This window comes from Amborella trichopoda, chromosome 9 (genome assembly GCF_054954075.1).
Source record: "Amborella trichopoda isolate Santa Cruz 75 chromosome 9, AtrichopodaSantaCruz75HAP2 v2.0, whole genome shotgun sequence".
Lineage (NCBI taxonomy): Eukaryota > Viridiplantae > Streptophyta > Magnoliopsida > Amborellales > Amborellaceae > Amborella > Amborella trichopoda.
In genome coordinates this window covers 45,119,696-45,134,336 of record NC_142344.1, presented here as the reverse complement: position 1 = coordinate 45,134,336, position 14,641 = coordinate 45,119,696, and the positions used below count along the sequence as shown (strand labels likewise).

At 36.2% G+C, this 14,641-nt stretch overlaps 1 protein-coding gene across 1 annotated transcript; it reads left to right on the top strand.

Annotated features, from left to right (window-relative positions):
• Positions 1–624: 624 nt before the first annotated feature.
• Positions 625–14,182, top strand: LOC18433047 (RNA demethylase ALKBH9B). Its single transcript, XM_088847938.1, has 5 exons — positions 625–957; positions 1,271–1,828; positions 12,420–12,493; positions 12,680–13,062; positions 13,737–14,182. The coding sequence occupies exons 1-5, from the start codon at positions 822–824 to the stop codon at positions 14,017–14,019; spliced, it is 1,434 nt and encodes a 477-aa protein (XP_088704064.1). The 5' UTR covers positions 625–821; the 3' UTR covers positions 14,020–14,182.
• Positions 14,183–14,641: the final 459 nt, after the last annotated feature.

Below are 14,641 nucleotides of genomic sequence, written 5' to 3'. Positions count from 1 at the left end.
TATGAAAAAAGTTTATATAAGGTTGTAACCTTAAAATGTATAACTATGGATGCACCATAAAAATCCACGAAAAAAGTTGTTTTAATATTGAAAATCTTTTTGATTGATGATCTCGACATCGAGATGTATGAATATGAAAAAAAAAAAGATTTTGAGACTCAGAAATAGTGCATCTTACAACATATTATCTAGACCGTCTATTTTCAAAATTTTCATATGTTTATAGATCTACTTGATTTTAATCATTTTTGAAATTTAAAATTTTATAATTAGATATAAAAATAGATTTTAAGATAACCCTAATAATATTTTACATCAAAATTATATGTTATGAAAAAATTTGAAGGTGTGCCTTAATTGGATTGTTAAAGGTTGCAACCTCATGGAAACCACACCCTTCTTCTATTTCTTTATTTATTGGAGCTTTGCCCCCTTAATTTAAATTTATCTTCGACATTTAAAAAAAGAAAAGAAATATGGTCTTGCATACAATCCTTAAAAAAATAAATAAATAAAGAGACTTAACTGTTAAGGGTAATATGGTCATAAAAATACCATGTGCTTCGGTAGTGCTCAGGAAAAGAAGGGGTTTATAATGGTAATAAATCATCATGGAAGAGCCTTACCAAGGGTGCTGTGGAGGAAGGATCGAGGGAGCGTGAGTTGGTTTTCCATGGCGCAGGTGAATACTGAGAGAGATAGTGTCTCACCTTTTAGAGAGAGAAAGAGTGACCTTTAGAGAGAGAGAGAGAGAGAGAGAGAGAGAGAGAGAGGTGAATTGGTTCGTTTGCTGGGTGCGGTACAGTCTGAGACGCGCGGCCATGAACGTCCCATCTCAAAGCTCTGAGTTTGAGGTAGCGGCCAATATCCTGAACCACTGGCTCCCCTTCCTCTCCCAAGATCTTTGCTCTACATGCATCAACACCCTCCATCAACGTATCCACGCCATCGCTTCAGGTCTCTCACTTTCGCTCTCTAAATTTTATATTCTCTACTCTCTTCTATTCTTTCCCATCCTACTCCACGAGATACTCTCTCTCTCTCTCTCTAAATTTTGTCTTCTCACTGTCTTCTATTCTTCCTTATTCTTTTCCACTCTATAGAATTCCTCTCTCTCTCTCTCTCGTTCTTCTTTATGCCGAGTTACAATTTTGAAATCATAATTGGGGACCTTGATCCTAATTCGACTGAATTGAACTCTCTCTCTCTCTCTCTCAATCGGTCTATCTCTTAATCACTTGCCTTTCTTTTTGGGATTCCTTTCATCCAGGTGACTTACAGGATGTTCCAGAGTTCATCACGAACCAGTCAGATTGCAGCCCAAAGTCGCTGGAATCTGGCAAAAATTCCTGTGAACCGGACCATGATTCACAGGACGTTCCAGAGTTCATCACAAACCAGTCAGATTGCAGCCCAAAGTCGCTGGAATCTGGGAAAAATTCCTGTGAACCGGACCATGATTCAGCCGCAAACCCTAGCCCTACCCCACGAATGTCATGGGCGGATATGGTCCAGGAAGAAGAGCTCGAAGACCAAGAAGAAGTGAGCAGTCAGTCATGGGGTGACCCAATTGAAGAAGTTACAGGGCCATCAGTGGAGTCTCAACAGAAGCCTGTGATGCTTTCCAGAGATGATAGAGAGTATCTCCGTTTTATGAGGGTGGTGAGAAAGAAGGATTTTATTTGTTTAGAGAGAGTTAATGGGAAGATTGTAAATATTCTTGGGGGTTTGGAGCTTCATGTGGGTGTGTTCAGTCTTGCTGAACAGAAGAGGATCATTAACCATGTAGATGAGTTACAGGAGATGGGGAGGAAAGGGCAACTCAGAGGTATCGTATATTTTTCTTATTCCTTCCTATATTTCTCTCTCGATTGGGTTACTCTCTCTCTTTGTGATTTTTTATAATTGATGTGCTTGATCCCTTCTATTTTTAATTCTTAATTATCTTTTGGTTTATTGCCTCTCTCACTCTCTCTTAATTTTTCTATGAGGATGTGCTCGATCTCTTTTCTTTATGACATTTTAGTTGTCTTTTGGATTGGGGTAATGGAAAAAAATGGCAGTTGAGAAAAACTGCGGCATCAATGTTCAAGGAAGCAAGAAACAATTGAGAATTTAAGACATTATAATCGAAATTCAATGTAAACGCGGAAGAAATTTAATGTAAACACGAAAGAAGATGAGTGGTGAACCCTTCACATTATAGTGTTTTGGTTCTGTTTCTTGCACCTTGGGCACGGATTCTAACTCCTTGCTCACTAATATAGAAAAAGCAAGAAGATGAATCACAAAGAAATAAAATTACTAAGAACCAATACAAAAATCACTCCAAATAGATGAAAAAAAGGAGACACGAGCGAGCAGAACTTGCCAAGAGAAAAATAATTTTTTGGAGAAGAGGAATTGATGATGAAAGCTTGTGTCATGAGATACATAAAAACACCAGAGGGAAACATGGATAGCAAGACAATACGTCAAGGAATTATGGTTCAAGAACTGAAAAGTTTGAGGTTGCCTTGAAGGTGAGCTAATACTAATTGTGAACATGATGTTGGGAGAAGACTATGTTGCACACGTGTGCTTCAATTTTATTATATTATGTGTATAGATGTACCCAATTTAAATTTAATTAATCCTCAGTGTTTAACAATCTTATTTTTTTTCATCATCATGAACTTTCTTTTCATCCTATTGTTGCTCCTCACTCATTTTGGTATATGCTATTCTCGTAGATAAAGTTGGATATATTTTCAAATTCTACTCTTTGACTGAATCACTGTTCAATGACCTATGCTTCTATATATGCATTGCACTAGTCCGTGGCGTTCTCTATGGATATTCAATTGCATAGTGGATCATTTGTGGTATTCCTCTTCAATTAATTCTCGCTACCTAGAATAGAAAGGAGCATAGTTAGGTTCATTTGGAATTCTGAGTTTTCAACTTTATTACTTCAATTGTTTCTCTTCGTCACGTCGACCTGGTTTATTCTGCTCTAGTTTTTTGTTTTTAGGGCATATGCTACTCTACTTACGTTTACAATTAGATGCGTTTGATACTTTTGTTAATAAATGTCTTGCCAGCCCTGCATTAAAATAACATCAACTTAAATAAGAAGCAACTTGAGTTTTTCCTTCAAGGTATCCTATAGCTCTTTATAAGACAAGACATCCTTATCTTCGATATCTGGATTGGTCATTTATTTCCATTGAGACAAATTGTCTTATTGTCCTACTTCCAATACGTAAACCGTTGAAAATCACGCATGAAAAATACCTGTACCAACTTGGGAAAAGGGGAAAAAAAAGAACGAAAACTGGCTTGGATACAAGTTTTGGGGAACAACACCTTCATGTCTATGTGTGTGAAACACTTATACAGTAATTGGACCAAACTAATAAGTCAAAGCTACCACATAAACCACCTTTAGATATACAAGGCTAGTAACAAGGGAGAAAAGATCGTAAATCAAAGTGAAAAACGATTAACACACAACTTTGTGTGGGAAACCTTTTATCTAGGGTAGAACCATAGGGAATAAAAGAACTTGCACCAAATTGAGTTTCCCCATTGCTAAAGGTTCTTCTTTCCCTAAACCCCAGAGAGAGGCTCTCTGTGTAAAGGGGGCTTTCTCTTTTCCAATTGCTCTCTTTGTAAACCCTAGAGACAAGCTTTCTATGAAAGGGGGGTTTTCTCTCTCTCTATCATTCTCTCTCTAGAAACACTAGAGAAAAGCTTTTCCTCACCAAAATGATTTTATATATATATATATATATATATATATATATATATATAGTAAAGCTACCAAACACTGACAGCTATAATGAATAGTAATATAGGCAGAATTCTAGCTGTCAGATCTTCATCGGGTGGTTCAAAATACGTATAATTATTTGAATTGTAATATTTTTTCTATAAATCTAATTAAGATGAAATTTTGGGTGTATATACTTAACACTATTGCACACCATGTAAAAGTAAAAAAAGTTATACTATGAAAGGGGGGTTTTCTCTCTCTCTATCATTATCTTTCTAGACCCTAGAGAAAATCTTTTCCTCACCAAAATGACTATATATATATATATATATATATATATATATATATATATATATGTAAAGCTACCAAACACTGGCAGCTATAATGAATAGTAATATAGGCGGAATCACAGATGTCAGATCTTCATCGGGTGGTTCAAAGTACATATAATTATTTGAATTGTAATCTTTTTTCTATAAATCTGATTAAGATGAAATTTTGGGTGTATATACTTAACACTATTGCAAACCATGTAAAAGTAAAAAAAATTATACTTTTAAGAATTTAAATGATCAAATTACCCCCATCATTTTTCAGGGATATTTTGGTCATTTCATATTTTAAAAATATTTGTTTTATATTTTTTTCTTGTGCACCCCATTTTTCAGTACAATTTCATCACGATCTGATTTCTAGAAGAAAGATTAAAATTAAGATAGTGATATGCATTTTGAACCACTCGATGAAGATTTTACAGCTGGGATTCCACCTATATTACTATTCATTATAGCTGTCAAGTGTTTGTTAGTTTTTTCCATGTGTATATATATGTGTGTGTGTGTGTATATATATACATATATATAGGAAAACTCTTCCCAACATCCGTAGGCGAAAATGAATAGTGATTTATCCTACCCTCATCACCATCCAAACTTCATCGCACTGTAGGGTTTTAATTTTCATTTGTTTTTTACAAATCCAAATTACTTGAAATTTAGAGCGTGTGTACATCTTAGTGAGGCGCACCTAATAAAAATATGAAAAAAAATAATTTGTAAAATTTAAATTGACCAAAATACCCCAGTAAATTTATGGGGGTATTTTGGTCAATTTATAGTTTACGAATTATTTTTTTCATATTTTTATTAGGTGCGCTTCACTAAGATGTACACACGCTCCAAATTTCAGATCATTCCGATTAGTAAAAAAAAAAAAAAAATGAAAAATAAAATACTACCGGACAACTGTGACTGTGAGATGGAGTTTGGATGGTGATGAGGGTAGGTGAAATCACTGTTCATTTCATTTTCGTCTATAGGCGTTTTGTAGTATCTTCCATATATATATATATATATATATATATATATATATATATGCCATTTGAGCATAAAATCCTATTTATATTCCCCTCTTTCTAGAGACAGAAATGTACTTCTAAAGAAATACTTCTTATTTAGAATGCGGTACGGTGTGCATGAGGTTGAAACTACACCAACAACTGGTATTAAAGCATAGGTTTGGTATTGGGTATTTTCATACTTGTTTTAAAATGTATCCAAGTATTGTAAGTAGGATCATTTGTTTTAATGGAAATAAGTGTGTATTTTGGAAATCCAAGATGGAGAATATTTTGTTTTGAAAGATTTCTATTGAAGGAAAAAGTAAGAACCACAAGATATGCCAAATGAGGTGTGAAATAAATTAGATAGAAAAACAATTGTGAATGTTCGACAATTTCTGGATGAAATATTCATCTACCATGTGTAGGATGAGAATTCCATGGAATCTATTGAAGAAATTACATGATATATGTGGAATAAAGATGGCTAGGAATAAATATTTATTGATTAGATAGTTAGTGAATCTGAAGTTTAGAAAAGGGACGTCTATAGTTGATCATCGAAATGATATGCAAATAATTGTAAATTAGTCATCATTAATGAAAATGATACTCTAAATGCTGAGCTGCAGGCTTTGTTGTTGTTTAGCTCATTACCAAATGGTTCGATGATATTGGTGGTTTCTTTGTGTGACTGAGCACATGTGACAAGTAATTTGCTAATCAAGAGTGATCCATGGGATCTACACAAGCACATGCATTGACAGTTGAAGATCATGGTAGAACAACTTGGGGGGATTATCACAATCATGAGAGAGCAAGGTCGAAATCTGGGAGCTTGCTACCATTATGGTGTGTTGAAGCACATTACAAGAGTGTCAAAAGCTCAAGTGTAGTCTCAAAGAAGAAAGCATTAATAATGCGGAGAAGAAAGCATTAATAATGACGGTAAAGAAAACCATTGCTACAATTGGGAATGGTGATATTATTGTAGTTGTGGCTAATAATGAAAGTTTCCTTAATAGAAAGGAGCAGTAGTAATGAAGGGATCATTGAATAAAGAACAACTTACCATGTAATGCCAAATATGAACTTATTTTCATCATATAAGTCGGGAGTTTTTGGTTAGTTCACATGGGTAAGACAAGTACTTCATATATTATGGTGTAGGAGATGCATGCATCAAAACAAATCTTAGGGCCAAGTTGATATTGAAAATCTTGAGGCACATTCCAGATCTCGAAATGAATTTAATCTCAATAGGGAAGTTAGATGACTGGGTTAATTGCACCACCTTTTGGTAAGATGAGTTAGGAGCTGACAGAGGGTACAGTTGTGGTCGCAATAGGCCAACAATATGATGCTGTTATACTTAGAAGGCAAGGTTATAGAAAGAAAATCTATACATAGGTATAGAAAGTTCATCCTAATATTGTGGTATTGACAACGTGACCACATGGATGGGAAGAGAATAAAGATCTTGGGGAAGAAGTGAGTTTGTGGCTTTAGAGTTGCCTTGGTGCATGATGATGGATGAAGGATAGGGGGAACAACCCCCTCAAGAAGAACCATAATTTCCTCTGTTGCGAGGGAGCTCTAGTGGATGCCAACCCTCGAAATAGGATAAGTAGAAAAAATTTATTCTGGAGAAAAGTAGTTCCGTGCACAAACACCACAATGTGTAAATTGGTATGGGTACTAGAAGGCAAAAAAGAACCTCAAGACAAGTTGGTTTTCAGATTGAAGAGTGAATACCATGGGATGCAGGTGAGATTCTAAACTTTCAAGGGATATGTCGAGAAGGGGCCTTTAGTAATGAAGGAGAAAGACATGATGAGAAAACTCTTGTTGAAAACGAGTAAGCTTGGTAAGATCTTGGCTGGGGGAGCCTCCACATGAGTTTAGAGGGAGAGTTTGTTGGGTTTCCATCTTCATGAAGATGGGAGATATGCATCCTCAATTGGGTATGGTAAGGGTGAGAGAATCAAGTTCTTAGAGAAAATATGGAAAACCTATAAAATGTAAGGGGGTTTTAGGGGTTTTGTTAGTGCAAAAAAGAAAGGAAGAACCAGTAATAGGTAACCTCTTAGATGTGTCTCAGCGGCTCTCTTGGTTTACTAAAAAGGTAAAGGACAATAAAAGGGAAAAACGAGGATTTTGAGCGAAGAATGGGAGAAACAAGGATTTTAAAGAGATTTGTGGTTTTTCCTACTCATAACGGTTTCCCTTGTAACTTTGTAATTTATTTTCTTTTAGATTTATTTTTTGTGGTTTGTTTTCTTGTTATCTATCTGATAGTTGTCTATTAGTTGTTTTTCTCCACTGTTTTGGTACTTCTATTATATATTTCACATAAAATGGTGAGGCATTTTTTCCTTCAGTAAGAATGAAAGTGCTTAATAATCTTCTAGGGCCAAATTTCCCTAATTGGCTTGAGGCTCTCCACCAGCGGTTTATTCTTCCCCTTCTCTTTTTGAACCCTAGAGAAGGTTGGTTTGTGATAAGGTGGTTTTTTCTTTTTCTATTCTTCTCTCTCATAGAAACCCTATAGAAAGTCTGTCTATAAAAGGGGGTTTTCTCTAGCTTGGGGCTCTCATTCTCTTTCAAGCTCATGTTCTTGTTTGATGCCAAACCTGGAAAATTTTTACCAGTCTTTTGAGGGAAAATTGGTTTATGTACCGTGTTGATTTCGCAAGAATCAATCATGAAAAACTTTGTTACCTAGCCGCCTCAAGAGCACTTTGAAGGACTTATATGAAGGTTGCTTTCAAATAAACTGTCTTGATGAGAAATCCTAATCTACAACCTCTAGGTTGGGCTAGGATTATAGAGTTGAATTTTCGCCCACATGAATTTATAAATTGTTGGGTGAGAGAAGTGGAGATGTGCAACAGAGTTTTATGTGATAGCCGCATACGAATGAAGCTGAAGGGCAAGTTCTGAGATCAACATTACTTTATGGGGCAGAATGTTGGGCGGCCAAGAAACAACATACCCATAGAATAAGTGTAGCTAAGATGAGGATGTTGAGATGGATGAGTAGCAAGACAAGAAGGGATAGAATTCGAAATGAATACATTTGGGGGAATTTAGGCATGGCACCAATAGACGATAAGATGAGAGAAAGTAGACTTAGGTGATTTGGCCATGTGTGATGCAAACCCAGTATAACACATGTTAGGAGGTGTGATTTAGTTCAAGTGGAAGGCTAAAAAATTGGCAAGGGGTGGGCCCAAAGGGATATGGTTGGAAGTAGTGAAAAAAGATATGAGGATTTGTGGCCTCATTGAGAGTGTGGCCCTTGATAGAGCAGAATGGCGGGCAAGAATTCGTGTAGTTGTCCTCAGTTAATTGGGAAAAGGCTTTGTTGATGGTGATGGTGATGAATTTATAAAGTCCAGCTAACTGAAATATCAACATAAAAAACTCAAAAAGGATACAAAAAAGTATTAAAAACGTAGTTTATGATACAATCGAATCTCAAAAAAAAAAAAAAAAAACGTTCTTCATGATACATCACTTGCTAGCGCATTTATTGGAAAAGAGTATGGATATGAGATATCCATTTGTTGTAATCTCTACAGCTGGAGTAGTTTTCTGTTCCTGATTTTTGAAGACCACCAAGTCAACCCACATGTGCTCTTCTTTTTCCTGTCCTCTTGGATGTGTAATCCAGCTTTGCAAATAGGTACAGGTTCTTCTCCTATGTTGAAAATGCTATGGTTCAAGAGGAGCTGAGAATTTAACTGAAACCCTTTGTGTGTTGGGGTTTGAAAGACCATTCAAGCTACTTTTATACACCTTCATGTGACTCTATTGTCCTTCGATAAATGTAGTATTTCATGAAAGTCCCAAAGAATATAGGCTACATGAAGGGGCAAAAGGAGTAAAAAGAAACAATACAATACTATTGTTATTACGTCCAGGCTTGACCTGTCGGCTCAACTAGTTGGAGAAGGAATCATGTGTAGGAGATGTCTTGTCCCATCTTCAAATGAGATTTTGTCAAACTTGATTAAGAATGTCAAATTCTTTAGGGCTGGTTGAACTGGACTAGTCTGGCAGTCTGACATTAAAATTTATTTCTCTATTTGTAGGATGCGTCATTATTTTGAAGTCTTGTGCTATACTGGTAAAATTGTATAGTACTGTTTTCTTTTTCCCTAACTCTGGTAATCTTCAACATCTACAAATCTCTTTCCACTGAAAAAGGTGAAACTTATTGCCATGGTTGTTGTCCTTCTTGAGGAACTCCTGTTGAAACTTCTCAAGCATCTTACTCATAGATCGAGTCTGATCTTTGTCAGAACCAAGTAGAGCTTAGCATTGTTGATTCAAAATTAACTCAATGCAATATGTGGACAAAAACAGGATATGAGTAGTCTTGGCTGACTTCCAAGCCAGATTGATGTCTTATATGGGGGGCGGACAAATCAAGTTAGCTGAGTGAGTGCCAAGTTAGTTTTTAAACATTGTTGCCTTATGTTTTAGATGATGGTGTTATAAATTTGTCCAGTGACATGCTTGTATTGTATTAGTTCGAGTCATCTATTCCGTTATACTAAAATTAAAGATAGAAATTGCCAGTCCAGCTTCTTGATGTCAAGCTTGTGTGTGGATAAGTTATCTATATGCATGCTGCAAGAAATATATAGTTTCATATTTTGAAATAACACAAAGATCAAGTCTGATCTTTGTCAGAACCAAGTAGAGTTTAGAATTGTTGATTCAAAATCAACTCAAAGCAATATGTGGACAAAAACAGGATAGGAGTAGTCTTGGCTGATTCCCAAGCCAGATTGATGTCTGATATGGGGGGTCGGACAAATCAAGTTGGCTGGGTGAGTGCCAAGTTGGCTTTTAAACATTTGTTGCCATATGTTTTAGATGATGGTTTGATAAATTGTCCAGTGACATGCTTGTATTGTATTACTTTGTGATAATAAAATTAAAGATAGAGATTACCAGTCAGCTCTTTGATGTCAAGCTTTTGTGTGGCAAAACATTATTAGTTATCTATATGTTGAATACAGGAAGAAATATATAGTTTCATATTGTGAAATACACACTAACACACCCATATGCAAATACTTCAGCTTTGAAATATATGCCTAGATTTTATCATGTCTAATAGATACCACTCCCATGTATCATTATCCTATGCGAGGTTTGAAAAACTGCTAGGTGATACCTAGGTTGCCATGGGAGGGACGGAAAAAGAAGAGAAGGAAACCTGCCCCCGCCGGGGCGCTGAGGTCTTGAGGCGCTCCAGACAGACATATGCATATATGTGTGGCCCAAACAAACATATATGCATTACAATTAACATTTGTGGTATATTTATGCATTTATATGTATTCTAACCAAATGTCTATGCATTATATGCAGCTGATCGCTGAAGAACATTGAATTCATTCAACCACATTTCAAATTTGTAAAGTCAGAAGAACTAACAAATGATATCCATGATTCCGTAAAACACTCAAATATCAGTAAATATTAAATATCAAATACTAAATAACTTAAATACAAACAAGAACACAACCACAAGTCCTTACTGCAATGTTCACAGACTCCAATCTCCATAGTCTATAACACTTGCCAAAATGGAAAAGTCTGAAGTTCTAACCTGCAATTTAGTGAGAATGAGAAAGGCATAAAACTGCACATAAGATGAAAAGAAATTTAATAGGAGTTGAGATTTCAATCACCATCTTCTTCGATATTTGAAGTTTTGGATGATTATGATCCTAAAGTACCTTTTAGAACTTCTCTTTCTAGTTCACAATGTATCAAATAACTAAAGATAAATAAATTTCTCGAACTTGTAAAATTTTTAGATCTCGAAAAAACTTCCAAAATATCCTTTTTCTGAGGGTTTTTTTGGAGCTTGAATGTCTCAAAAATAGCTTGGGATTTTGGCTACCCCCAAGACTTTCTTCTCCCTTAAAAGGGGGAAAAAGACAATTTCCCTTGCCCGAGGGCATTTCCTAAAATGTCCTCAGGCAAGGATGAGACCTGGGCACCCAGCCTACCTAGGGGGTCACCTACCTAGGCAGGTGCTCAGGGCCAGCCCTCCTCAAAAGGCCTGCTTACCATTAGGCAGGTGGCCGGCCACAGTGGTGGGGTGAGGCGGCTGCCTAGGAAGAAGGCGATGCCGTTTTTTTTGCCCATGATCCTACACTGCTCTCTCCTTGTAAGTGTGTGCCATGCATTGACACTTTGATGTGTGATATGTTGACGTCATGAAGAACTCATAATATACTATACTTACATTTCTTTTGCATTTTTTGAGATCTCTCGTCATAATTTTTCGCCTTCCTATTAGTTTTCATGTTTTGTGTTTAATGTTTGGACTTCAAGTCATGTCCATTTTACTCTTTTAATTCTCGTTGTTATTTATTTAATGGTGCAGCTAAGAATTAATGTTTTTGGTCCTAATATTTGACGTCCTAGGTTGATATCCATTAGTAGGTTTGGCCAGTGTAGTAGCCTTAAGATGTTTTTAGTTGGTACATGTTATTTCATTGAATTGTATTTCCTCAAAATCAAAATCGAACTTGTTTTGCATTGTCACCTGGAACCTTTGTTACAATGACGCCAATATGGGTGCTGATGTTCCACATGGGCACCTGTTTAAGAAACGCCAACCTCAAGCCCAAGTTTGATTCCTACAGGTGAACTACCCCCAGAAAGAAACAAAGGGAAATGATTAGCCTTTAAGATGCCACACGTCCATACAACATTAAGAGAGGGGGGAAGGGGAGATTTGTGTGAGTTTAAGTACTCTTTGTGACATTCACTCCAAAAAAAAGGTTCACAATTTTTTGAGGTTGTATCAGACACGTGCCATGTCATTGGTGTGGCCAAGAACCATTTCCATGTTACATAGCCTTAGGTAGCTTGCTACTGGTGGCTTTCATTAATTTTAGTGTTGAGTCAAGTTTTTGCTTTACTTGTTGTTTTGGTTTTTAAAGTTGTTGACAACTTGTCACTACTGGCATGGCAACCTGCTGGTTTTATTTTCTTTATTTTCTGTGTATTTCTTATTTTTGAATTCATTTCTTTCTCCGTATTTCCTGGTGTTTATTTCTTCAAAATTTTAATTCACTGTTGCCTAACCTCTGAGGTTATTGAGCAAATAAATTCGGCATGAAGCCCCTTTATGGTCCCTATGTCATATAACCCTGCCTCTATTTGCAAAGGAAACCTACAAACTCTTTAGTTCTTTTTGACATTCATTATACTTTCTGGTTAATTCCTCTTTTCCAAGAACTGCATCATGTGCTCGAAGGTTTGATATGCACGTCTTCTTACCTGCAGAATGCACATATACAAGTCATAAAGCACAAGGAAGAGGGGCAGCCATCCAATTTGGTTGCTGTTACAATTCTGAGGTATTTCAAAGTCATTCATACTGTTATCTCTCTCTCTCTCTCTCTCTCTTCAAATGTTAATGGTTTAATTGTTTTTTATTTGAATGAGTTTCAATTGTTGTCAACCATTGGATATGTTGTGTTTCGCACGTGACCTAATTCTCTCTCTCTCACACACACACTTGCACACAAATATTATGATGACAGAATAAATACGGGACCTCACAAGGCATCATTCGAGATGAAGATGCAGAACCCATTCCTCATCTTTTCAAGGTGATCATCAAGAGGCTGATCGGGTGGCATGTCCTCCCTCCTAATTGCATCCCCAACAGCTGTGTTGTTGACATTTACGACGAGGGAGATTTCATGCCTCCTCTCATTGATCACCATGACTTTGTTCGACCTCTCTGCACTCTGTCTCTCCTCAATGAGTGCAGCATTCTCTTTGGTACAAATTTGCAATGTGTGGAGCCTGGTGTCTTTGAGGGTCCAATGGCCCTACCTTTGCCAATTGGTTCAGTGCTAGTCTTGAATGGAAATTCTGCAGATGTTGCCAAGCATTGCATGCCTGCCGTTCCCTCTAAAAGGTAGTTTGCGATACTTGTGCATTTTAATGTCATATTTTAACTTGAGATTTGTATATTGTGATTTTGTCAATACTTAGACTCGAGGGTATTTGAAGGCATGAATTTAATGAATGCTTTTAATTTGAACTTCGAAGCAAGTGAATGGATAAAAAATTCATTGGATTTTAGATCTGTTGATAATTGTAAATTATTTAATGTATCAGGCTCAGGTAAATTTGCAGAAATATAGAACAATTTTTATATGGTGTTTTCCAAAATTTGGATTTGCAAATATTGGAATATATTTCTTCTCTTCTTTTCTTTTCATAGAAAACTTTCTCAAACCTTTTCCTTGAAATTTGAATACGTAATTTGTTATCATTATTCTGAACTGGCAGCAGCCCCAAAAGAAGCTGCTCCCTGCTTACTGCTTCCATGGTATAGAGGTTTATGGTACTAGTTTTGAAAAGAGTCATCCTAACTAAAGCTGTTCATTTATTTTCTCTTTATTGAAATGCTGGATTTGTTTGTGCTTATAAATGAAATGGAATCTTGTATTCGAGCAAAATCTGGAAAGAACTAAGAGGGAAGGAAGAATTTTGTAATAATTTGCATGATATCTGTAACATGAATCATTTGCTTTTGCCTGTCCTCATCCTTCCCTTTCTGATTCTTTTACTTTGATGATTCTTTAGAATTTCCATTACATTCAAGAAGATGGACAATAGAAGGCTGCCATTTAGTTTTGTACCTGAACCTGATCTACGGACTATTCAACCGCTCCCATATAATACGAAGGGATCGAGAAGCCGCAGGCCTCAGAAATCTCGTAATGCTTATCCACATGGATCACCACAAATTGCAATAAATGATCATCATGTGGAGGAGCAAAGATCCAATTTCCCTCGGGGAGGCTCACATGTTGTTAATAGACCAAGGCCTAGGCCAAGGCCAAGGCCGCACAGATCCAATCCCTGACTATTTCATTTTGTATTTATCTAGGCTGTGGTTTCTATGAGGTTGCAACATTAAATAACCCAATTAAGGTGCACCTCCAAATTTTATCATTATATGTAAGTTTGGTGTAAAATATTTTTAGGATTATATGAAAATTGGGGGTATGGCTCTTGATAGAGCAAAATGATGCATCACGATCCATGTAAGACGACCCTAAATGGTTTGAAAAAAGCTTTTTTTTAGAGGTGTGAAAGTGTTAGAAGAAGATATGCTCCATATTTTAGCTCGTTCTTGTTAAAGGAGGATAAAATTCAAATACTTAAAAACTCGATAGATCTTGATGGGGTTGAGATTGATGGCTTTTACGTACGATATAGACTGTTATGTCATTTGGAAAATGTGGGTCTTATCTTCATCCATGCATTTTTGTCTTAATGTTAGATTAAGATGAAATTTGAAGTGTGTGCGCATCTGTATAAAATATAAAAAAGATGATTCAAATCAATAAAATGACCAAAATACCCCTCAAGGTTTAAGGGGTATTTTGGCCTTTCCATTTTTTTAACATTTTTTTTTTTTTTTTCACGTTGTATAGATTCATGAGGGTGACCAGTGTGGATGATCAAATTTTGACCTCAATTGA